The sequence below is a fragment of the Tetrao urogallus genome (genome assembly GCF_951394365.1).
Source record: "Tetrao urogallus genome assembly, chromosome: 3".
In the NCBI taxonomy this organism is placed as follows: domain Eukaryota; kingdom Metazoa; phylum Chordata; class Aves; order Galliformes; family Phasianidae; genus Tetrao; species Tetrao urogallus.
This window is the reverse complement of record NC_136815.1, coordinates 92,813,259-92,838,217: the sequence shown is the minus strand read 5'-3', so window position 1 is coordinate 92,838,217 and position 24,959 is coordinate 92,813,259. Positions and strand designations below refer to the sequence as shown.

Sequence of the window (24,959 nt, the reverse complement as noted above, 5' to 3'; positions counted from 1 at the left end):
GGTTGAATTAAAATACGTATGTCTTTTGCTGTGGTCATGATTTTATGGTTTTATTTCACATCATGACATTGTGCAGTGCGCAGGGAGTTGAAGAGTTAATGCTCCAGTTCTGTGGATTGTTGATATTTCCAGGTACCTGATTCCCAGAAGGCTTTCACTGTTGCATTTCCATTCTCCATTTAGAGGTAAAGATAAAACTGCTCACAAGTCATGAGAGATCCTGTCTTTATTTTACTGTTCATCACTGTGGTTGCATGATCCCTAGCTGTCTCTTCTTCAGCATTAGAGTAAGGTCTTTGGTTTTGGACACACTCATTCTGAGCTATTAGACTCAACTCCTATTATATTGTTTATCTTGCACTACAATATCATATTTAGTAAATTGTTTTCCCCTCAGATCATTACCGTTGACAGCTGTCAATCTCTTGCCCTTCTGTTGGTATGAAACTGTAACAGTGAATCTTTTCAGTTCAGGTGGGAACCCTTTGTTGTCTAAAACAAAGTGCATGTAGTCCTGCTAGACAATACCTGGGGAAGAGAACTTTGGACAAATGTGTGTCTATTTCTACCTGATTTGAATGAGACCGTGACTAACTTTCACTATCAGTTTAAGTTCCTCATGCAGATAGAATAAAATTTTGCTGTTTCCACTCTTAGACCTTACTACTCCTGAAATTTCTTTGTAAAAGATTCAGCTCCTGAAGGGAGAGATATATAGGAAATTTAACTACTTTCAAAAAACAAAACAAAACAAAAACAAAACAAAAAAAAACAAACCAAAAAACAAAACCCAAACATATACACACACGCACACAGAAAAACTATACCAGCAACCAAGAAAAGAAGAAGAAGAAAAATAGAAAGAAAATGGTCCTACATTTAATGATTGCATTGGAAATTTTTTGTAAACAGATGCATAGTCAGAAACCAGAACTCAGAGAAAGAAACATATTTAAAGAGACTCCATCTCATGCTACTTTCATTTGCAGCACTGTAATACGTTAATTTGAATGCCACATTAAAAGTGTTCATCTGTGTGTACTGAAACAAACGTACAGAGCACACTTGCATTAAACAGCTGTATGTGCTATATTATGCAACATCAGATGTTTGTCCTGTCCAAACCTTTCCTAAAGCTCAAGTCTATCCCAAATGGAATCTAAATCCTGAATACTGAAACTGCAATGAAGCACATTTTTACTTGCTGTTGTGAAACTATAATATTCACAAAATTCTGATATATATATCTAGCACGCAGCTAAATGTCATGAAGATAGACTGCAATTATTGCAGCTGCTACTTTTTCTACGTAGGATAAACCAGTAATCAGAATTAAATTTATAGTCACAAATTTGGAACCTGCAAGATAATTGCTGTGCTCAGAGTTTACCATTACTAACCAAGAATAATAATCGAAAAGGAAACTCACAGAGGATGTAGAATTCACTAAGTTCACATTTCTTATCCTCTAACTTTGCTGCCAAGACCTTTCAAAATAATATATGATAAAATAATAAACTTTTTAATGAAATGTAATGCAAGGAACTATGACTAGCAGGTTTTTTTTTTTTTTTTTTTTTTTTTTTAAACTAAGCCTGTAAAACAAACATCCTTCAGTACTTGGTTATCATTTAATATCTCCAATCTATAAGCATTTAGAAGTATTTTTGTCTTCATGTCAGCAAAGAATTTTTTTCCACTGATTCTGAGATGTGCCCTGTGAAGAGCAAGAGATATGGAAAACAGATCTGAATATCCTGTCGTTGCTTCTGAACACTACGCTGGCATGTGGGTGTGTGCATACAGCAGTGCAAATTAAAACAGCTCCAGAGATGGCTGCTCACATCTTCCTTTGAAGATGTTTCAGTTCTGCAGCTAAATCTCCACCATTTCTGCTCCTACTAGGGTCGTGTTCAGGCTTTAGAGAGAGCAGCAAGGAAGCTAAGATCATCCCTCTTGTATCTCTCTCATATGGACTTTCCCTCCAAGACTGACCCAGAATTAAGATCCTATTATGAGCAAAAAATTCAAGATCCCCATGTCAGGAAATTTAAAAAAAATAAAAATAATTCTGAAGAAGGCTAGGATTTATGTGAACTAGTCCTGAAATGAGGAGCTAGTCCAGTTTTATATTGCTCAAGTATTTACTTAATGTTATAGACAAGTAAGCATCAAAACTCACATGAATTCCACTCCACAGAAATATCATATGAAATGCAAGATGTTTGGGATTATATGCATAATATTATTTTCACTCTTGCCAGAATTCAGTTGCAAAGCATTCACAGACTCTTCACATAAATGCAGCAGGACACGTCATCCACAAATTTCATTAGAATATGATTTAAACTTGCCCTATTTTATTAACATTTGAATAAAAAATGCTAAGTACTTCCCCCTCTGATGCCCTGAAAAATGACTTCATGAAATAGTAATATGGAGTCTGCATTCTTGAGAGTTTCCACATTAAGATATGTTCAACTTAAGTTTATAGGAGTTTCTTTTCCAAACAGCTCAAATCCAGCCTTACAATGTAAAATCTATTTCCTTCTTTTAAATAAAGGATTAAGAAAGAAAACAGAAATTCAGAAATTCATACTTAACACCTTTGCGTGTTTTTTTTTTTTTTTTTTTTTTTTTACTTCACTTGAGTTGCCAAGGTTTTAACTGAGTTTGCAATTGCATCCAAGGTTTTAACTGAGTTTGCAATTGCATCCATGCTGAAGTGCTTTATTAGGACACAAACACTTTGGTATGTGCAAGCACAAACATGATTTAGAAGCAAAAACTGCTACTACCATTAAGAAAAAGGAAGATGATGAAGGTAAGACACCTTTAATGTGACACAAAAGATATACAATGGAAATGGTAGAAAAAAAGAAAAATTTATTAGGCATATTGTTCTAGGAGGTTAATTATGTTTAAATATATCAGAAAGAAAGAACACTGTCACCTAGAGCAAACCTTTTAACCTCTTCTCTTGGAAGAGATAACCCTAAAACATTTTAATTTTTCAAAGAGTTTTCAGTAGCACAATTCTACTCCAAAATTTTCCACATATATATCCAAGAATATTTTAGAGGTTGAGACAACAAAAAGCTAGTGAACAAGATGCCCTTGCAAATAAAATCAAATTTAGCTCGCAAGCTGCTATGCAGAAAGTTGCAAATCATTTTCAATTCACAGCCTGCACACTCTCATCAAATAAGATTTTATTTACAGAGGTCCATAGACAACTTGGACTTATGAATTTTAGACTTACTGTGCAGGCTTACTAGACTACTTAATATTAATTTCTCCTTCCTAGGTGGAGGAAAGTTGGAGTTAATTACATGTGCGATGCCTTATATGAAGGGGAGTCCCATACAAGGGAGAACTCACATTAGGACTGGAAAACCTGAAACCTCCAAGAACTTCAGAGAAGAGTAGGGGCCACACAGTCAGGAGATATAGATAAAAACATGATACACCCTCTAATATTTTGAGAAAATACCCCTACAGGGAATAGTGCTTAGAGATAAAAATAGTTCAGTAAGTATATTTTAATTGATAGGAGCAACTCTGAGATACAGTGCCACTGATTATACCCCCACAGAGGAAAAGTTACTAGGAACATTGGAGGTAGCGGTGAACTACCCGTTAGATTGCTCCATAGGAGAAACAAGTAATCTGCCTTTCCCTGTTGCCCTTTTCAGTTCAAAAACCCCTTCATCTTTTCTAGAGATTAAAAAAAAAAAAAAAATTGCCAATAAAATTAAATGTAATGCATTCTGAATATGATGAATGACCATCAATTTTCAGGTCAATAACATATTCCAAATCAGTTGACTATAAAGGCTAACTGAATTATCATTTTTTAGTAGCTGTTATGCTGCAATGTGATTTAAAAGACAGCAATACCAGCCAAGTAGCAGAATCCTAGGCTACAGCAAATGAGAACAAATCCAAACGCAGCAGCCTTAGATACGGAAACATGGGAAGAAAAACTGCTTACCTTTTGAAGGTCTCCAGTAGACAGGAAGCATCAGCAAAACACCCTTACCTCTCATACAAACCCTTAGATGAGATCTAGGAAGGGATGGATCCTGACTCCACCGCTTCTAGTCATTCAGGTCTGAGCTCCCCTAGGTTGGCCATACCTTCCCACCACATGGTGTACTCACTTTTTCAAACCATAACTTAGCACTCCTGCTACAATAATATTAATAGTTATGTGATTTAAATAACCTCCAGAATAAGCAGAATATCTTTAGCTCTTAAAACATCATTCTAGTCTCTTGCTGCATACTGAACAAAGTGATGTACTCCATATCGTAAATCAGAGCCACAGTAAAACAATGGAGTACGTTGGCAGTGATGTGGTACATTGATACTATTCTGAGAGAGCTCTGCAAAGAAAAGCTATCCCATCATTCAGAAAGGATATGGAATTTTTATATCAGTCTGTAGAAGCTGTGGATTTGTATTCATTTGGTATTTAGCATTGCTGTAGTCTTACAACATAGGGCAATATGGGAAGGTATGCCTTTTAAATGAGACTCAATATAAAGGCACTACTGCACTGCAATTATCAAACCTTCAGAAAAGAATTGATCGCCATGCAAGCCTGTAATTAAGACTACTTAATACTGGATAAGGAAAGGCCCAGCATATGGTTTAATGCTTGATAAACTAACATCTAACACTCCTTCAGTACATTTTAGAGGAAGGGCCTGAAATCACACATGTAATAGTAATGTTGGAATGAGGACACATGTAATCTGCCTAGGATTCTTTCCCTCCCCTCATTTTCTAACTGTTTTTTTTTTCTTTTTTTGTTTTGCATGGCCACATTACAGCTGAGAATTAAGCCCCTGGCTGAGGCTTTTTATACCAGGCCTGAATCAAACAGTGATTTTCCTCCTCCCATATCATCTACTATTCCTGCATGTAAATTAAGTCAGGGTTTCTTAAGCTTTTCACTACAAAGACTTTACATTGTTATTTTGAAATGTCTACGCATGAACTGATTAAAATTAAAAAAATTAAAGGAAATCTGATGAGATCAGAAAGCATTTCTACAGATTTTCTTATAACTTCTAAATGTGCATAGCTAGCACAAAAGAACTTCAGCTTATAATTATTAACTGTTACATTACTTTAAAGTTTTCCTGTACATTACATACGTAGTCAATTCTTCTCCCAAAATCATTAACACAGGATTCTGACCCCTTGCATGTGCTTTGTCTCTTTGTGATAGTGATCCTGGGTCCCCAGTTGTTGTTTTTGTGTGTCTATAATTGAACTCTGGTCTTTTTACCTTATTCAGAATGGAAAGTTCTGGATGCTTTGCTGGCTATAGACCCAGCTCTAGTTGTAACTGGTTTTTGTCTTTGGAAGAGTCTTGTGGAGTGGTCGTGCTGTGTAGGCAGGAAATTTTGGAATCTATCTCCTGTTCTCTGAAATACCACAGTGCCCTGCAACACCAGCACTATATTCTCTCAGGGGATACTAATGCTTACAAAGCTTCCAAAAAGTGGTAGGGAATGTAATCAATTCACAATGTAGAATTCCAGTTATTATCCTTAGCGTTAGGAAAAATGTTCTAGTAACACAGGATTTCTGGTCCTTACAAGACTCAACCAACTCATGATTTAAAAAAGAGCTTTGCCTCACTCCTTGAAGAAAATTTCTCAGCTCCCCCATTTGCAAATCAAGAATATCAATGAAGTCATTGTCTGCATAAGAACAAAGCTCCCCAATCAACTGACATCCTTAAGTAAGTTAAGCATAAGTGATATGTTTTAAATACATTGATTTTGTTTAATGTTACTAATTTCTATCCATCATAAGTGAATAGTTAAATGCAATGTAAGTCTGATTATAAATAACGGCACATTACTGTAGGGTGCCAAAAATATAAACCTTTTAAACAAAATTAAGAAATAGGGTGCTTAAGATTCTTCAGGAATAATGCAACTTTCTGTCATCATGTTTGAACTGAAAAAGGAAACTGATAGGAGTGATGGTAGAAAATGTAGCCTGGTGATTAATTTAGATCAAATATTCACAGTTTATTTAAAGCTACTGCACAAAAAAAAGAAATGTCTTTCTGATTGTTCATTAGAAATAGAAAAATAGATTAACTGTTTTTTTCATTTTCCACATTAAAATAATAGTGGTCATTAACACCTAACTCATGTTGCAGAATTATAAGGAACTAAATTTATTGTTTCAACTGGAACCGAATAAAATATATATATTTAATTGACAAAGTTCCTACTTTTATATCTGTTAAGAATATCATTAGGGTAATGATGGAATGAGGGAAAGAAAAGTTATGGGTACATAAAGCAAAGACTGTATTTTATTTTATGGTAGGTATTGGAAGGTACCTCTGGAGATTGTCTTGTCCAACTCCTCCTGCTAAGGCAGGTTCTCTACAGTAAGTTGCACAGGAAAGAGTCCAGGTGGATTTTGAATATTTCTAGAGAAGGAGACTCCACAACCTCTCTAGACAGCTTGTTCCAGTTATAAGTCACCCTCAAAGTAGAGTACTTTTCCTCCTATCATATGGCGCTTTCTATGTTCCAGTTTGTGACTGTTGCATCTTGTTTTGTCCCTGAGTGTAGAGAAGATGCTAAATCCTGACTGGAAATAGTGATTGAGCACCTGGTAGGAAGGCAAGATGAACCCAGGGGAGCTCAGGCACAATGCAGCTGAATGACCAGAAGGGGTGGAGCCAGGATCTACCTCTTCACACATCTCATGTGTGGGTTGGCAGGGGAGGCAAAGGTACTTCTCTGGAGATTCCTGTGAACCTGAGGCCTTCTGAAGGTAAGTATACTTTTTCTTTTATTTCTAGGTCTGCTGTTGTGTTTGATTGAATCCTCACTTTCTATAGCTGCTGTCTGCTGTCACTGTTGTGCTTTTTATCATGTTATCCTTGGTGAGCCAGCAAGGAGTTACAGCAGTGTACATACCTAGAATGGATTATCTTAAAAAGATAACATACTGGCTGGTATTGGGACACCTAATACCCCAAAAGTTGAGCTCCTCGGAGAAAACATAGGATTCCTGTGTTCCTCAGGACTGAGTGCTGCGTGGGTTATTGAAGATTAATGACCAATTGAAGATTAATGGTCATAATCCCGATGGTCCTATTCTTAAATCCTCTTCCAAGGTGGAAGAATTATTGAAGAAACTAAAACAAATTTTCTTAACAACAGAGAAAAGAGTAATATTACTGTATTACTGTACTACTGTACTGTAATAAAATCTACTGTAGCATGGTGAGTGACTAACTCACTAACATTGACTACATAATGTGTACTAACTACTGTGACTAACATTAACGCATATCATTTCCTTAGTCTTTTCACTATTTTTCAACCCATCTGAACTGATGAAAGCTAAAACCTTGATGAAATTATGTTTTCCAATTTCTACTTTTTTTTTTTTTCCCCTCATAGTATACATCTCACAGAAGATGTACTTTTAGTGTGGAGAAGAGGAAGCACAAAGAGAAACTGTAAGCTTGCTTCTCAAACTTGCTCCAATTTAAGGCATTTCACATGTTGCTACTTTAGTTTGGAAGTGAGCATGTTGGAACACAAAACTTTAGTAGTGGAAGTTCTCCTTGGCCTCAGCAATGGTAAAGGGAGCAAGTTTTTATATTTTTTCATATTTCTCATACAGTTTTGTAATCAATATTTTCCCCACTTTTGTAAGTTTGACCACAGAAGACAAAGGTCAGAGAAAAAATGAATAGAGCAAAAGTTATTCAGACTTCTAAGAACTTTCCCAAAATGCACAACTTTTAGCTCTGTGACAATAAGTACTACAGTTGATCCTAGAAGGATCATTAAGACATCTTTCTACATACCAAGTAAGGTGGTCCTGTTGAGAGCTTGTAATGAGTGCATGAACACAGACCTTGTCCTTACCAACAAGAAAGGACTGGTGAATAACATGAAGCTCAAGGGCAGCCTTGGCTGCAGTGACCATGGAATGGTGGAGTTTAAGATCTTTAGGGCATCAAAGAGTGTGCACAGCAAGCTTGCTACTCTGGACTTCAGGAGAGCAGAGTTTGACCTCTTCAGGTAACTGCTTGGCAGAGTGACATGGGAGAAAGCTCTGGCTGGAAGAGATGCCCAAGAAAGGAAGTAATCAAGGACAATTTTCTCCAAGCTCAGAAGCAGTTCATGCCAAGAAAAAGGAAGGCAGGCAAGAATGCCAGGAAGAGTCTGTGGATCAACAAGGAACTCCTACACTTAGTCAGTTCAAAAACAGAGTTTATAGAGAGTGGAAGCAGGAATGGGTTACATGGGAGGACTACAAAAATGTTGTCTGAGCAGCCAGACATCAGGTTAGGAAAGCTAAAAACCAGGCATAATTAAATCTAGCCAGAGACTTACAGGGGAACAAGAAGAAAATCTACAGGTATACCAGTAATTAAAGGAAGGTCACGGAAGATGTGGGCCCTCTCTGGAAGTAAACTGGAGACTTGGTCATGAGGAATAAGGAGAAAGTTGGTTCTCAAGGACTTCTTTGCCTTAGTCTTGTCTGGCAAGGGCTCTAGCCATACCACCCAATCTTCAGAAAGTAAAGGTAAGAACAGGGAGAAGGAAGTTCTGCCTGCTGTAAGTGAAGATCAGATTTGAGATCCAAAGAACCTGAAGGTGCACAAGTCCATGGGTCCTGGCCAGATCCAACCATAGGTTCTGAGGGAAGCGTTGGATGAAGCTGCCAAACAGCTATCCATCACATTTGAGGGATAATGGCTGGTGTCTGGTGAAGTTCCCTCTGACTAGAAAAGGGGAAACATAACCCCCGTTTTCAAGAAGAATAAAAAAGATTCAGGGAACTACAAACTAGTCATTCTTACTTCTGTAACTGGCAAGATTATGGAGCAAATCCTCCCAAAGGCCCAAGTAAAGCACATGGAAAATAAAGATGACATGATTGGTGGTAACCAACATGACTTTACAAAGTGCAAATCATGCCTGACAAACTTGGTGACTTTCCAAGATGGAGTTACAGCATCAGAAGATGAATGAAGAGCAACTGATGTGATCTACATTGGCATATACAAAGCGTTTGACACTGTCCTACTGTCATGGTTCTATGTTTTTGTTTTTGTTTTGTTTTTTGTTTCTGGGTTTCAGTATTCCACATCAAAACATCATGTAGTGTACGGGGTATTAAAATGTCACTGCCCCAATCCCAGGTACCTATCCCTGTACGTCGCAGAAGTCACGGGATCTGGCCCTTCCGGGTGGGGGGAGCGCTCTCTTGCTGCCTTGCAGTGGGTGCTGGAGGGTGCTTTCCTAGCCGTTCCAAGCCTTTCAGGTTTGACTCGGTTCCGGGAACTCTCTCTCTCTCTCTCATCTTGTCTGATTTATTAATCTCAATTTCAATTAAATTGTATATATTATGTTATCTTGTATTCCAATATTATAGTAAAATAAGTTTTCCTCCATAGATTGTTGCCGCTGCTCTTTTCCTCCCTTCCTTCCTTCCCATTTTTGTGGGACTGGGGTGGGGGGGGGAGGGCAGAGGCCTGTCGCCCCTGTCACGGACGTAGATTGATCTGGTCAACTCCGTGACACCTACATGACATCTTGGTTGCCATATTAGAGAAAATGGATTTGATGGATGGGCTACTTGCTGGAAAAGGGATTAGTTGGATGGTCGCACTCGGAGAGTTGTGGCTCATTGTCCAAATGGAGACAGCTGATGAGGATCTCCTCATGTATCAGTGATGTGATTGGTGTTATTTCACAGTTTTGTAGGTAACAGTGAGATCGAGTGAACCCTCAGCAAGCTTGCAGACACACTAGGGGAAAAAGATGCTATATAGAGAAGCCTGGACAGACTTGAGAGGTAGACCCTTGCCAATTTCATGAAGTTCAACAAGACCAGGTGCAAAGTACTGCAGTTGGGTGGGGGCAATCCCAAGCACAGTTACAGGCTGGGTGGAGAATGGCTTTAGTCCTAAGGAGGATTTGGGAGTGTTGACTGATGGAAGATTAATGTGAACCAGTAATGCGTCCTTGCAGCCTGGAAGATGAATATTCTGGGTTGCATCAAAAGAAGCATGACCAGCAGATTGAGGGAGGTGATTCTGCCCCCCTACTCTACATCACTGAGACCCCAGCTGGAGTACTGCATCCAGCTCAAGAGCCCTCAACACAGGAAGGAAATGGAGCTGTTGAAGGAGATCCAGAGGAAGGCCACAGAGATGAACAGAGGTATCTAGCACCACCTCCACAGCAGAAGCTGAAAGAGCTGGAGCTATTCAGCCTGTAGAAGAGAAGGCTCAGAAGAGACGTTATAGCAGTCTTCCAGTACCTGAAGGGGGGCCTATAGGAAAGCTAGGATGGGACTTTTATGGGAGTAGATAGTGACAAGTTGAGGGAAAATGGTTTTAAACCAGAAGAGGGTAGATTTAGACTAGATATCAGGAAGAAATTCTTTACTGTGAGGGTGGTGAGACACTGGAACAGGTTGCTAGAGAGACTGTGGAGGCCCACTCCTTGGAAGCATTCAAATCTTAGCTCGGTGGGGCTTTGAGCAACCTGGTCTACTGGGAGGTGTCCCTGCCTATAATGGGGGCGGCGTTGGAACTAGGTGATTTTAACAGCTCCTTCCAGCTCAAACCATTCTATGAAGCAATCATTAATTTTACTATTTTTTGTTGAATTTTTAATATTATTATAAAGAAACATTCATGTTGGTATGTAGAAAGATGTCTTGATGATCCTTCCAGTGCTATAGAGATTATTACCACATGCAGTGCTACAGGCTGGAAACTTCATGGAGAAAAATGATCTGGGGGAGTTGGTCAACATTTGGCTGAACATGAGCCAGCAGTGTACCCAGATGGATAAGAAGGCCAACTACTTTCTGGCTTTGCATCAGAAATAGTGTAGCTAGCAGGAGTAGGGAGATGGTCACACCTTGGTACTCAGCTCTGATAAGGTTTCACCTTGAATACTGTGTTCAGTTTTGGGCTTCTCACTACAAGAAAGGCATCAAGGACCTGGAGTGGTTCTGAGAAAGGCAGCAAGTTGGTGTATGGTCTGGAACACAAGCCTTATGAAGAGAGCCTGCAGGAACTGAGATTGTTTAGTTTGGAGGAGGCTCGGGGGATGTTGAGAAGAGGTCAATGTTGGCCTGTTTTCCCAGGTAACTAGGACAAGAAGAAACAACCTCAGGCTGTGCCAGAGGAATTTCACATTGGATATTAGGAATAATTTATTTCAGAAAGTGTGGTGAGGCATTGGAACAGTTTGCCAAGGGAAGTGATGGAGTAACCACCCCTAGAGGTGTTTAAGGAATGTTTTTAAGGAAAGTTTAGATGTAGGACATAGGGACATGGTTTGATTGGCAATATTGGTGGTAGGTGGACAGTTTGCCTACGTGATCTTTTCCAACCTTAGCAATTCTACAATTCCATGATTTAAAAAAAAAAAAAGGATGAAAAAACTACCAGCCAAAATACCAGCATTTGGAGCACTTTGCTTGTTGGGACAGATGTATGTATAAGGGAAACCATAGCAGGAAATGCTCTTTCCTATGGCTACCTCTAAATCTACACGATTGGATTGTAGTGTAAAAGAGAAATACTCTTCCTGAACAGTGTAGGTTTCTGCAGCTCATATTTTCAGGTGGGCAAAGTTTTACCTATAGGACCTGGCCTATATGATACAACCAGTCGTAGACAAAGATCATCTGTGAGGTAAGAAAAAGAAGAGTTCTCTTTGAGACATAGCATGATTTTTTTGAAGACTTTCTATCACTGCTTAAGTGAAAACATTTCCTCATCATTAGTAAAATAAATCCTAGTTAAAATATATAATAAAAGTGTATTTTACAGTATAAAAAGTATAAATGTGAACAGAAAGAGATAGCCATGAAGTAATTTTATCTAGGTATATCTAGATATTAAACAACTATAAAAGAGTGGATTTGTTTACTTAGAAAAAGTAGCTCATTTTACTCTGACTCTGGGTCACTGAGGAAAGAAATCGCATATGAGGAATAATTACTGCAATATCATTAGTTCAACTGGACAATCCTATCCCAAAGCATGGGTGGCTATTAGCACTTATTTTATCACCTTCAACAAATTCCAGTGAAAAATCAAAGAACTTTGAAATACTATTTCTTGGACTCTTTAATGGAAAAGGAAGTTCTATTTCTTCTGCTTTGCTGGCAGAATCAGAAGAGTGTGTCAAAGGGTGAGAAGAATATTACAAAAGTCTTTGAATGTATCTGTATTGTACATGCAATACATATTATCCAAGGCAACACATAAACATATACATAATGTGGTAAATAGCTGTGGAAATTAAGCAGAACATTTTTTAATGATTACTAAAGGCAGATACTATGAAAAATAATAAAGCTCTTAAATGTATCAAGTGTTGAGCTATGTTTACAGTACAATTTCCAACTGATTGGGAATTCATAAAGGTTAGTGAAAATAAATGTATATACACAAACTCAGCACTGAAAGCAAGATTTGGGAAAGCACAGATATTTTGATTAGTTTTCTAACTCAAATAACAAAGAAGTAACTAACACCTTAAATGGGTACTTCAGCAATTTAATCCCATTATGCTTTCAGTTTAACTATTAATTCAAAAATTAAGAAACAAAATATTTTCATCCTTAATTATGTCTAAGACATCATCTGCAAGCACCCAGACTAGATTTTTTTTTTAATCACTGACCTTAATTTTCTATTAAAAATTTTCTATCGAAAATACTATTTTTGAAAGTATTTTTACTTTTAGAAATCATCAATGCAAGTCACTACAATACTGGAATATTGTAAAGGTAGAACTAACCATCTTCTACTGAAATTTCTTTTACCTATTATAATTTTTATCTATTTATTTATTGCTGGTGTACTCTCCAGCTTATCTTATTTTTGTAAAAATAACTTCACTTTTCTTCTGACTGTCAACACATTCCCTAGATGTACAATTAGAGAACTTTCTTTCTACATAGCTTTAGTGTGTTACCAAGATCTGCAAGCTAACTATATGGCAGTGTTATTTTCTCTTGAAACTCAGGGTACTATTAAAAAACTAGTCCAAAGTGTTGAAAGAACAGAACTGTAAGGAAGAACAGAAAACAAATCATTAAGTCATGCTTGTAAAATAGATTCCTTCTGCTAGGAATGTATATTTCTGTTTAGTCTTAGCTTTCAAGGTATTCTATGTCAAAGAGCCCAAATAAAGCATGGACTAATAAGTTCACTAATCATTTTTTTCAGTATTTGTTATTACTGAAGTTTTTCATCATCTTCATTTCAGCTGAATAATGAATTTCCTGTTTGTAGCACAATCTAAGCTTAGTTTACCACTTTTTTTTTTTTTTTCTAGGAAACATATAATCAGTTTGAAATGTAATGAAAATGGGCTTGCATACACAAGAAAAAGTTATTTTTCATGTTCACGAGAATTTTGCATCTCCAACTTGCAGATGTGATAGAAAAGAAGTACTTTATGGAGCACATTGCTGATGAAAGGTCAGTTAGAAGGAAGGAAACTGAATGATACAATACAGAATTTTTCTTTATTTATTACATGTTGTGCTGAAATAGCAAGGTCTCAGCTGCCTGCACTTACAGATAGCAAAGGCCACCATCTCTGCTGTACCCTTACAGTTGCAACTGGGCTCACGTGACATGTCAGTGTTTCTACACCTAATAGAGAAGTAGCTATGAAATACATAGCAAATGATATTGCAATTCTGATGTGAGAATAGAGTCTCTTGCGTGCAGCAAAGCAATATCACCAGGCTATGGAATGCTCCATCACGTGCAGCGGACAACCATTACAGAAACATGACGTGCAGCACCAGCACAGAAATCTTTCCAAATAAATACATTTTTGCTTAACTTGTAGGGCATTTTTACTTGTAACACCTTTCTTCTAAACAGACCAAAAGCTGTATTTCTTACTTAAATTTCATACCGCTAGCTTGATTGTGTTTTCTATCTTAATTGTACAGTGATAACTACATACAAAATATATGCAACAGAACTTCTTGTGTTGACAAAAATGTCAAGACTGTTAGTATTTATAATGTTGGTTTTGATGCATATAATGCATTAAAATATGGATTAATTCAGTTTTCTAGAAATCCTTTCCATAAATTCAACAATTTTGATTTCTCTTCCTTGAAGAGCAACGGCATATTTTGGAACTTTCCCCAGGGCAAAGAACACTTTTTGCAGCAATATATGGTGAGACAGTAGAGGCCTTGGGTATGGCAGGTGCTGTATATGGTCAAGAAAGGACATTAAGGAGAATGCAGCATAAATGCAGAGAATGTGAAATGGAAGCTGGCAAGGGACCGGAGTTTGTGTTATTGGCTGTGAAAAAGCTTATACCAACTTCCTGACAGTAATACTTGGTCAGGGAATTCAAATTAATTCATAGGCCAAATTATATCTCCACAAATTACATCTGTAAAGTTGCTGCAAAAAAAAAATCCATTAATCAGGATGTTAGGAGTACACCCATTCAGTTCCCTAAATAATAAAACCTACTGTCTGCTCAAATGAGGTTTCATTTGTACTAATATTTAGAAATGACTCAGACTTCAGGGACTGCTAGTATGAGTAATAGCATCACATTGATTCAGGATGTAAGGAACAAAAGTAACAGGTTCAAGAAAAGTCGTACTCATTATTAATCATCAGTTGCAAGAGCTTAATATGAAAATGTCAAACAGCCGAGAAACAAACACATAATGGCCTGTAATTAGTAAAATATAAATAACAAGAACCATTATAGGCAATATGAAAGTTTGCAGACACCTCATTTTCCCTCTCATTAGCTGTTTGATTGATTAATTACCCCCAGAAAGACTACAAACAACCGAAAAAAAAAAGAAAAAAAAAAGAAGAAGCTAAGTGCACTCATCTGCACCTCTTGAACACTGCCAGGGATGGCGACTCCACCACCTCCCTGGGCAGCCATTCCAGTGCCTGACCACTCTCTGAGAGAAAAAGTTTTTCCTCATGTCTTTCCTCGTGGCCCTCCTCTGGACATGCTTTAACAGGTCGATGTTTCTCCTGCACTGAGGACTCCACATCTCAACACAGTACCTCAGATGATGTCTCACAAGCACAGAGTACACCGACAGGATCATCGAATCATAGAACGGCTTGGGTTGGAAGGGACCCTAGGGATCATCAAGTTCCAACTCCCCTGCCACAGGCAGGGCCACCAACCTGCAGATCTGGTACTAGACCAGATTGCCCAGGGCTCCATCCCACCTGATCGTGAACATCCAGGGATGGGGTATCCACAACCTCTCTAGGCATCCTGTTCCAGCACCTCCTCACTCTCTGTGAAAAACTCCCTGACACCTAACGTAAACCTCCCCTCCCTGAGCTTAAAACCATTCCCCCTTCTCCTACTGCTGTCTAAAAGAGTGATAAGTTCCCCCCCTGTTTATAATCCCCTTTTAAATACTGGAAGGCTTCAATGTGCAGCCTTCTATTCTCCAGGCTGAACAAGCCCAGCTCCCACATCCGGTCTCTGTAGGGATTTTATTGATGTTTAAAATATCTTAAGGATCACTTTCCTCACCCTGCTGGCCTTGCTCCTTTGAATGCTGCCCAGGATATGGCTGGCTTTCTAGACTGTGAAGGCGCACTGCTAGCCACGTCCAGCTTACCATCCACCAATACCCCCAAGTCCATTTTGACAGGGCTGTGATTAATTATTTTGTCTTCCAGCTTGTATTGATAGTGGAGGTTGCCTTAAGCCAGGTGCAAGACATTGCACTTGGATTTATTGAACCTCATTGGGCTCTCCTGGGCTCACTGCTCAAGCCTGTCTAGGTCTCTCTCTTTCTCTCAAGAAATCCCATTTCTTGAGAGTGTCAACCACAGCCCACACCTCAGGGTTGCAAGATGGCAAAAAAGAGAAAAAATTTCAATTCACATTTATAAGACCCTTTTCAGTTGATATAAATACATGATGTACAAAATTTCAAATGGAATATATAGAGTAGCAATCAGATACTCAACTAAAAAGTCTCATCGTGTCTCCTTACTGGATTTTCATAACCCTTATTTTAGCAGAGAAAAATGAATAATAGAAAAAAACAAAAAATGGTTTGAGTTGGAAGGGACCTATAAGATCATATAGTTCTAAACTTCTGCTGTGAGCAGGGACATCTCCCACTAGATCAGTTGCTCAAAGCCCCACCCAGCTGAGCCTTGAATGCCTCCAGAGAGGGGGCATCCACAGCCTCCCTGGGAAATATCCATTACATTTTGTTGCTGTGTGGTAGATGGCAGCAGAAGTCTGACAAAATGGTGCCTGACATCTAAATGTGTATGAAATAAAGGTGAGTCACTGAATGCCTCCGTGTGGAAAAATTTGCACCCATTGGCATTTATCAACTTTTTCATAATTGCTATTGAGACCAAATAATGATGTGAGTACATAAATCTACATAAACTTACCTGAATAATCAAAGTTGCCACATCTACCATAAAGACAAATGCAAAGATGAACATGCTGTTTCACAGGCAGTTTCTCAAGTCACATCATCCTTTCATGCTTTGACTAGGCAGCCACTTGCCTAAATATAATTTAGTTGACTCCTCATGCATAATTTAGCAATATTGTATTCTTTCTGTGCAGTATTAAGCAGAAGAAAAATAGACAACTTACGATCTCCTTGGCAACGCACAGGACCCACAGATATCTTTGCTTCAGACCCAGGCCGGTCAATGTCTCCAACCACTACTTGACTCACTGGTAGGTGCTCTTTGTATGACAGCATCCCAGTGTCTTTTCTCCTGAATCACAAGAAAGCAATGGTGAAATGCATGATTTGCTTCATCATTATTATCATCCAATGAACTAATGAAATAACTACACCAGTACAATTTTATTCTGAAAAATTAGACTAGAATGTCATCAGTTTGATGAAAATACAAAGAAAAGCATAAATTTGTTAAAAAAATGATGGATGAATAGCAGGAATTCAGTAAGAGTAATATTTTTTGTTTCATTTTGTTTTGTTTCTATTATGATGATTCCTGGGCTTAGCTGGAATTCTTTGGGTTTTTCTGCTTTCTGTACTGATCAGCTCTGTTTAACAATTTACTGCTGATTTCTTTGTCAATGTCTTGTGAATAGAAATGAAAGTAAGACTTCCTTGGATGTCTAGTTAGCTCTAGATGTTGCCATTTACCATCATAATGATATGACCTCCACATGCTTAAGAAACAGTGTCTCTTTTGCATTGAACATTTTTAACAGTAAACTGAAAGGGAGCAGTTAAAGTCTAATTATCTGAAAAGGCTTGTCATGTTAGTTCTGTTATTTCTAACACTAAAGGCGTAAGTCCAAAAATATAAATCTAAAAATTGTGGGTATGCAGCCACTCCACAAGTACTATTTCAGCTAGTAAGATATCTAAAATTCAATGCAGTCATGTGCAGAAATTCCTCATTCCAATTGCTATGAACAACCCTAGAACAGATCGCTATGCACTCATATAACACTCATCATTTACCATTTCAGGAGATGGATTCTGCTGGTATGTTAAGGACTATTTCCTCCAAATATAAAATGAAATAAACCAAATTTAATAAGATACTTCATCTCTCAATCCTCTTCCTTTTTTGTATGAACATATTGAAAACAAAAGTATACACATAGTAAGTGTAGTGCTTTTTCTTTTTAACAAGACTACAGAATTTAACATAAAATGGAGTAGGAGGAACCATAACAAATCCATCTATTCTGATTTCTTTTTCCTACTTTGTTTCTAGCTATACCTTGCCATGTTATTGAGTAGATGAAGTAACTAACTTTTTAATGTGATGTTCCTTTGCACAACAATAACATAGGATGAAGGATGAATTCAGAATCTGGAAAAGATGCTAAAGTGCTAAAGAAGTTTTTGTTCACAGGAACCTGAAAGTCTTTCTTATCTCTAAGTTAAATAACTTCATGATCTGACTCGTTTGTAACTGGGAAGTAGAGCAGGCATTTCATGATCTGCAGTAATGCTCAGTACTTTCCAGTAGTGTCCAGTCACCATCTTCACTATTTCCTTCTGAACAGATGAAAAGCATGATTCTCTCATGTTTTAAAAACAAAATACAATTTAAAAAGTGAGAAAATAATTATCACAATTTTGAGTAACAAATCATTAGAACGGGCATCTCTTCTCTATGATGAAGAGTATAATTAGATTTAATTACTAGAACTTTTCGTACACTTGGTTGTCTGCTTTCTTTAACTGTATGTTCTTCCTCTTCAGGTCATTTGCCTTTCTTCCTTGGCTCTTTATATAGGAGAGATCACTAACTGGCTGTGGTTGAACGCAAATACTAAGTGTTATGAAGACAGGTTGGCAAGGAACCAACGTCTGTTAAAAAGGAAGGAACAGAATGGAATAACCTTCACAGCTTCTTGTATAGATTATGATAGATTGAAGCTTACTGTTTTGTTTGTTTGTTTGTTTGTTTTGTTTTGTTTTTCCCTCTAGGTTTCAATACCCTTTACAAAGGTTTCTTTATCATTAATTTGGAGACCAGAGATGTAAAAAGAGGGAGATTAAAATAGTTTCCTTTGTACGAAGGAAAAGAGAATAACAAAGTATGCTGTTGTAATCTTCTATCTCTGCTAACAGCAGAGAGACATAGAACCCACTCCTTTCTAATGGAGGATATTTGTAGGTCACCACTTTACTCTTCGTGATATTTTCCTTTGAGATTGACTTTCTCTGCTGCTTGCTTTCAGAGAATTTCAGAGAACTTTCAGAGAATGCCTAAAAATGAATGCAATCATATGAAACAAACGATTCTTCAAAGAGTGGTAAAAGAAAACTATTGGCATTCCTCTTCTTTATTTCCTCTCTCACAGATGGATCTAGTATCTCTGCTGCAAAAAAGGATGTCAAAAGGTAGTCATTTAATTGTCACCATTAGAGCTTTCCTCTTTTGAAGGAAATAAAAAGTCATCCTCTACTGATCATGTTTCTATTCATTTTATTGTTTTATGTATGTATTTAATGATGTGGTCAGGTGCTGTCATGAAAGGGAAGATAAGTATTACAGCTGTTTTCAGGAATATTTTCTGACGGTTTGTTGATTGTCTCATCACTGTGGAAAATGCAGTCTTCCATGCAAAAGAACCATTATTGAGAGGTATAAGACTAAAGGTTGGGAGAACTGACACGTCTCTTCTCCAACAGATCCTGTGTAGTTTGATTGCTCTTAAAAATAAGAAAAAGGGGTGGGGATGATTGCTTTTGCAGCATCTACACACTAAAAAGACAAGTACTATGAGAAATAGTACTTGTACTAGAATGCTCTTCTATGCTTTTCTGAGGTACTCGCAGATCCTGAGGACAGAGAAATCAGTGCTGACAAAGACATAAGAGTTATAAACTAAAGACTGACTATAATGATAGACTTTGTATTATATATTTAGAAATAATCACATCTGGAATACTCAATTCCAAAAAATGTTAATACCTCTGCCATTATCTAAAGATTTTGCACATTAAGAGTGTGAAAGAGTCCCTGAAGCTTTTCCTCACTGAAGAAAATCCTCTGAAAAGAGTAAAAATTGAAATCAGAGTGTTTCATATTCTTATTGACAGCCAAGTGGAAGATGACTGAATCTGATCAAATCCTTTAATTATTACTATGATAATTAAATTTTTCTATTTTCTATTTCTAATTTTTGTCCCTTTATAAAACAGTCTGTGAAGTCCTTCAGAATGCCTTTGAATGAAGGCAGCAGATATTAGTGTAAGATTTATCATTTTTTTGACTGTGAACACCTTCTTGCTTTTTATAAGCATTAAATAGTATGTAAAAAGGAAACGTTTCAGCAAAAAAAACCCAACAAAACAACCAACATCTAAAGTAACAGTAATGTTCTATATTAGATCAGTTTACTTATACAGTAATTTTATACAGACTTTGGATAACAGTGTCATTAACTTTCTCCTGTTTTGTTAGACATTTCAGTTATCAGTGTAGTCCTATTCAGGAAAACACAAGGACAATGCTACAGGTACAAATGTACTCAGTTACAAAGAAAGGTTTTTATAATCTGAAGAACTGGAACTGTTTGAATATGAAAAAAAACCTAATGCTTTTTGAATGGGAAGTGGGTGGAAAGTTAAATAAATTGCATAATTAATACTACTAATAATAAGAATATAATCTCCCTAGAATTCCCTGTTAAAAGGTGCATGCTTGTCCAACTCTCACAAGCAACCATATTGTAATTCCTGAAATTCTATAACACACTTAGGCTGCTCTGAAAGTAATGCCTCCTATTTATTTCCATGGAAACCTCAACAGCTACAAAGAGAACAACAGCACTGTTTGATAGAGCAAGTACCTGACTACAGCAACCTGAAAGGAGGTTGTGGTGAGGTGGGGGCTGGCCTCTTCTCTCATGTAACTAGCAATAGGACTAGAGGGAATGGCCTCAAGTTGCACCAGGGGACATTCAGGTTGGACATTAGGAAATACTTCTCCAAGAGAAGTCAGGCACTGGAACAGAGAGGTGGTGGAGTCACCATCCCTAGAGGTGTTCAAGAAACATTTAGATGTTGTACTGAGGGACATGGCTTGGTGGGAAATATTGATCATAAGGGATAACCATAACTAACCATAACTAGATGATCTTAGAGGTCTTTTCCAACCTTGGTGATTCTAAGTTCTCGGCTACAAAATACTACTTTTTAACAGCACCATTAGGTATGCACTTCTGCTAGAGACAAATGAGAGCCTGCATGTTGCAGTTGTAAAAATCTGCACTGGAGGAAGTGACTCACTATTCCATAGCTGCTACGATGTTCTTGCGAGGAAGATGCTGCCCACTCATTCCATCATTCATAGAATCAGACTGGCCTGGGTTGAAAAGGGCCACATCATCATCTTTTTTCAACCCTCCTGCCGTGGGCAGGGTCTCCAGCTAATTCAACCTGACCTCGAATGCCTCCAGGGATGGGGCATCCACAAACTCCTTGGGCAACCTGTTCCAATACGTCACCACCCTCTGTGTAAAAAACACAGATGATTAAAAAGAGGTCTTTTTGTTGAGTAAGGAAAAGCAGGTGCAGCTGCAGTAAGGTAACAAAGTTTTACAAGGGGTTGTTTCCATGGAAACTGCAGAGTGAAAATAAGGAAGTTATTAAGATTTCTTTTATTTTTTTTTGAGAAAGTTTGTCTCCTGAAAATCTAAATAATATAATCAAGGACTCCCCTCTTCCTAGGACCCAAATTGCAAGCATAAACAAGTCCATCCTTTAACACTATTTACTAAAACTAAATTATAGTGAGGACATAATATTGGTTGTGTATCAAGCACAAGTAATCCATGTAAAGAAAACAGAAAAGATATAATGGGTTTAATGACCCACACTAAGTTTATATACTTACAACGACAATCAGATTTGCATTTAGCAGTAGTCACTTAAGTAACTTTGAGGAACATTTCCTCCCCACTCTTCCCTCCCCTAAGCCCCCCTCTTCCCAAAACCAACCAGTTTGAATTAACAATGAAAAGGTAGGTTTAATTCATACATTTTTCCTGGGTTTGAGATTAGATCTCCTCGTTTTGCAGATTGCCTATCCCTCCCCTGACCTTTAGGCAGAAAATCTTTTTACAGAGTATTAGAAAATAAATTTCCCCCTTTGAATACCTCTTGAATTTTTCTATCTTGTAACACCAACATTTTTAACAGAATCCAAGTTCTTTTGAGCTATTATAAACATTGTTATGAGGACTGTATGCTTTACTGTTGATTAGAAAATGATTATTTGATAGGACATATAGTATGCAATTCAAAAACTTGGTAATTAAATGCTTAATTTTTTAAAGTTTCTAAGGATTTCTGCACTTCAAAAAAATCTCAAGACATCATGAGTTTCTAACAACCCATGACAACACGATCGTGGCCGAAGGAGGCTGATGGTGAAATATCTGAGAAGTTCTGATTCTCTCTTTACTTATAAAAGCAGTGCTTAAAAGCCAACCTTGAAGCAACCAGGCTGTGCTTCTCTAATCTTTCAAGCAGAGGTTCAGCAGCATTTTTATCAGCATTAGGTGAAGACAGAAATTAAAATGTAGTAGCTTGAGTGAAAAGGCCTAAGGCCGATAGTATCGGAACCTGCTGCATTCAGAGCTTTGACAATGCTGTGCTAACTTTAATGCAATGAATACATTAGCGTGCCAAATGTTGATGTATTTTTTTCTTTCCCGATGGCTCAAATGTAGTTTACTGCAAACAATTATTGCCTTAAAATAAAAATCTATGAGAGATCTCACGAGTGTATGAGATACTTGGAAATTTATCACTTCTGCCTGTAAGCCAACGCTATGAGAGTAACACTGCAGAGGCTGCAATCACTGAGGACACCTTTCTGCTATTGCAACCAAACACACGACTTAATCTTCAGAATCTGATCAGACTCCAGATAGGAAGAATTTTGCTGCTCTACTCCAATACTTTCCCTTAAAAGCTGTTTCAGAGCTTTCATACTAGCTGGAAACCCTGATTTCCATGTTTAAATATTTGATTCACAGGACATCCCTTTTTGTGCTCACAAGTGTGTTACAGTAAACACTTCTTCCTTGTTTATGTTTACCACAGTATATTTTTTTTGGGAACAATATACCACAGCTGTTTAGCACTTGGAATACTGAAGAGAATTCAGACACAAATGAACTATTGCCAGCCTCATCTAGTGCACATAATGCTGTGCAAAGATTAGTTTTGCCCTGAGAAGTTAGGCTGTGCTGACAAGGACTACAGTTGAGCAGCAAGACTTTCCAAAGTCCTTCTGAAGAACTTATGTGTAGAAGTGTACTGTGGGATCAACCTGTTCCATCATGCTGCTACAGACAGAGGCAATAAGACGCTGCTCAGGAAAAACCGTAAGCCTGGTCCTTTCTGTTATCTGCTGACCTTCTTCTTCCTCAACAGTTACCATAATCATATTAAAAATTAAAAATGTTACAGTGTACATGGTGCTTACAGTATCCATTTATTTCCCTGTTGCTTATGAATCTGCTAAATACTTTTCTGACTGTATTTGCACAATGTTCTGTGGCAGTGCATTCTAGGAGTTTATTATCAGCTTTCTAAGGAAGTAGTTCTTTTCCCTATCTATGTTAAACTCTTCTCATACCAATTGTTTTATTTTTTTTTAATACCAAGTATTGCAAACATGGCTGTAGCTACATTTGACTGTCACTGTCTTATGCTTCAGTGCACTACTTAAGCATGTTAGTAGTGTTCTGTTATATATTAGCATCTCTTTTTTTTCTCCTTTATCAAATTACAAAACAAACAAACAGACAAACAAAAACAACCCTGTATGTACGCAATAATACCAGTTGAAATTACCCCAATTCTTTCTGAGTAATGTATTACATGGCTTGAAGAAACATCCTAGGAACAGAAAATAAACACATAAAGCGAGGAAGCTATGCTTGTATATTGCTAAGGAAGGGAACTTCAGAAATGAAAATGTGTGGATTAACTGTTCTCTAATATCTTTCAAAGTCCTACAAAAAAAAAAAAAAAAAGAAAAAAGCTTGCAAGTAATAATACAAATAATAGTGAGGTCACACTGTCAATAAATGCAACAGAAGTAATTTTTGCAGAGCATTCTTCAGCTTTATCAGTACAATATATTATACTGATAAAAGAATTTATACTTGGCTGTAAGTGATTTGCAAGCATTCATATATCAGAAGTGAAAACATATAATATATGAATCATGAGGAGATAGATTCTATAAAATCCACAAGCACATCACTAGAAAGTTTTTGGGAAAGGTTTATGTAAAGGCAGGTATTAAAATTCAGATGATTTGTGGAGCAATGAAGCTGAATGACTACCTCATTAATCCTTCCTTAGATAAATTTGTAAAAATAAAAACAACTTTTTTTGAATTGTTAAAAGAAAAAACAGTTGAATAGTTCTTGAATTCTGAGCATACATTCATTCCAGGTTAACAAGAGGAGTGAGCATCTATTGGTGAACTGATGAGTATTTTGAAAAACAACTTTCAGGTGATCAAAATGGGATTTTTTTTTTTGCTGTAGTTTCCTACAAAGGAAGAAAATTGGATGTAATTTCAAAATAATTTCTCATTTGTTTACACAGAAAGCCTTCAGTTTTCATCGATTTTATGTCATAAAAAGAAAACAAGTATGGCTGAGCAAGGATCTGATGATCAAACTGAGGGAAAAGAAGGAAAAGTACCAGCAGTAGAAGCAGGTTTAAGCCTGGTAACAATACAAAAATGCAATCCAGAAAAGCAGATATGGGATCAGGAAAGCCAAGGTTCAGATGGAGGTAAACCTGGTCAGGGATATGAAAAATAACAAGAAGGAATTCATTGGTGAGTAAGAACATCGGTGAGAAGACAAAAGAGTGTTATCCCCTGTGATAAATGAGAAGGGAAAAGTGGCTTCAACAGATATTCTGAATGTTGGTGTACTCAGTGAGTTCTCTGCCTCGGTCTTCACTAGCAGTCAGGCTTCCCATACCTCTCATGACCCTGAATATCTAGGCAGAGCTAAGGGTTGCAACATCTCTCCCACCTTAAGAGAAGAGCAAGTCCACAACCACCTAATGAGACTGAATGTGCAGAAGTCTATGGAACCAGGGAACATGCATCACAGGATCCTGAAGAAACTGTTTGATGTAGTCACCAAGCCACTCTCCATCGTATTCAAAAAGCCATGGTCGTCAAGTGAAGTTTCTGGTGACTGAAAGAAGGGAAACATCAATCTATTTTTAAGAAAGGAAGAGAAGAATACTTAGTGAACTGGAGGTAAGTGAGCCTCACACGTGTTTTTGGGAAGATCATGGAATGGATCATCCTGGAATAGATGTTAAGGCACATGCAAGATGAAAAGGTGATCTGAGACAGTCAGAACACCTTC

The 24,959-nt window shown here is 37.4% G+C and overlaps 1 protein-coding gene across 1 annotated transcript in view; it reads right to left on the bottom strand.

The window, feature by feature from the left end:
• Window positions 1-24,959, bottom strand: part of CNTNAP2 (contactin associated protein 2) — a gene marked incomplete at both ends in the record, with an annotated part of 665,714 nt that overhangs the window by 115,740 nt on the left and 525,015 nt on the right. Inside the window, one exon of the mRNA XM_079533370.1 lies at window positions 16,692-16,819. Within this exon, the coding sequence (XP_079389496.1) occupies window positions 16,692-16,819 (128 nt within the window). The remainder of the gene's footprint in view (window positions 1-16,691; window positions 16,820-24,959) is intronic.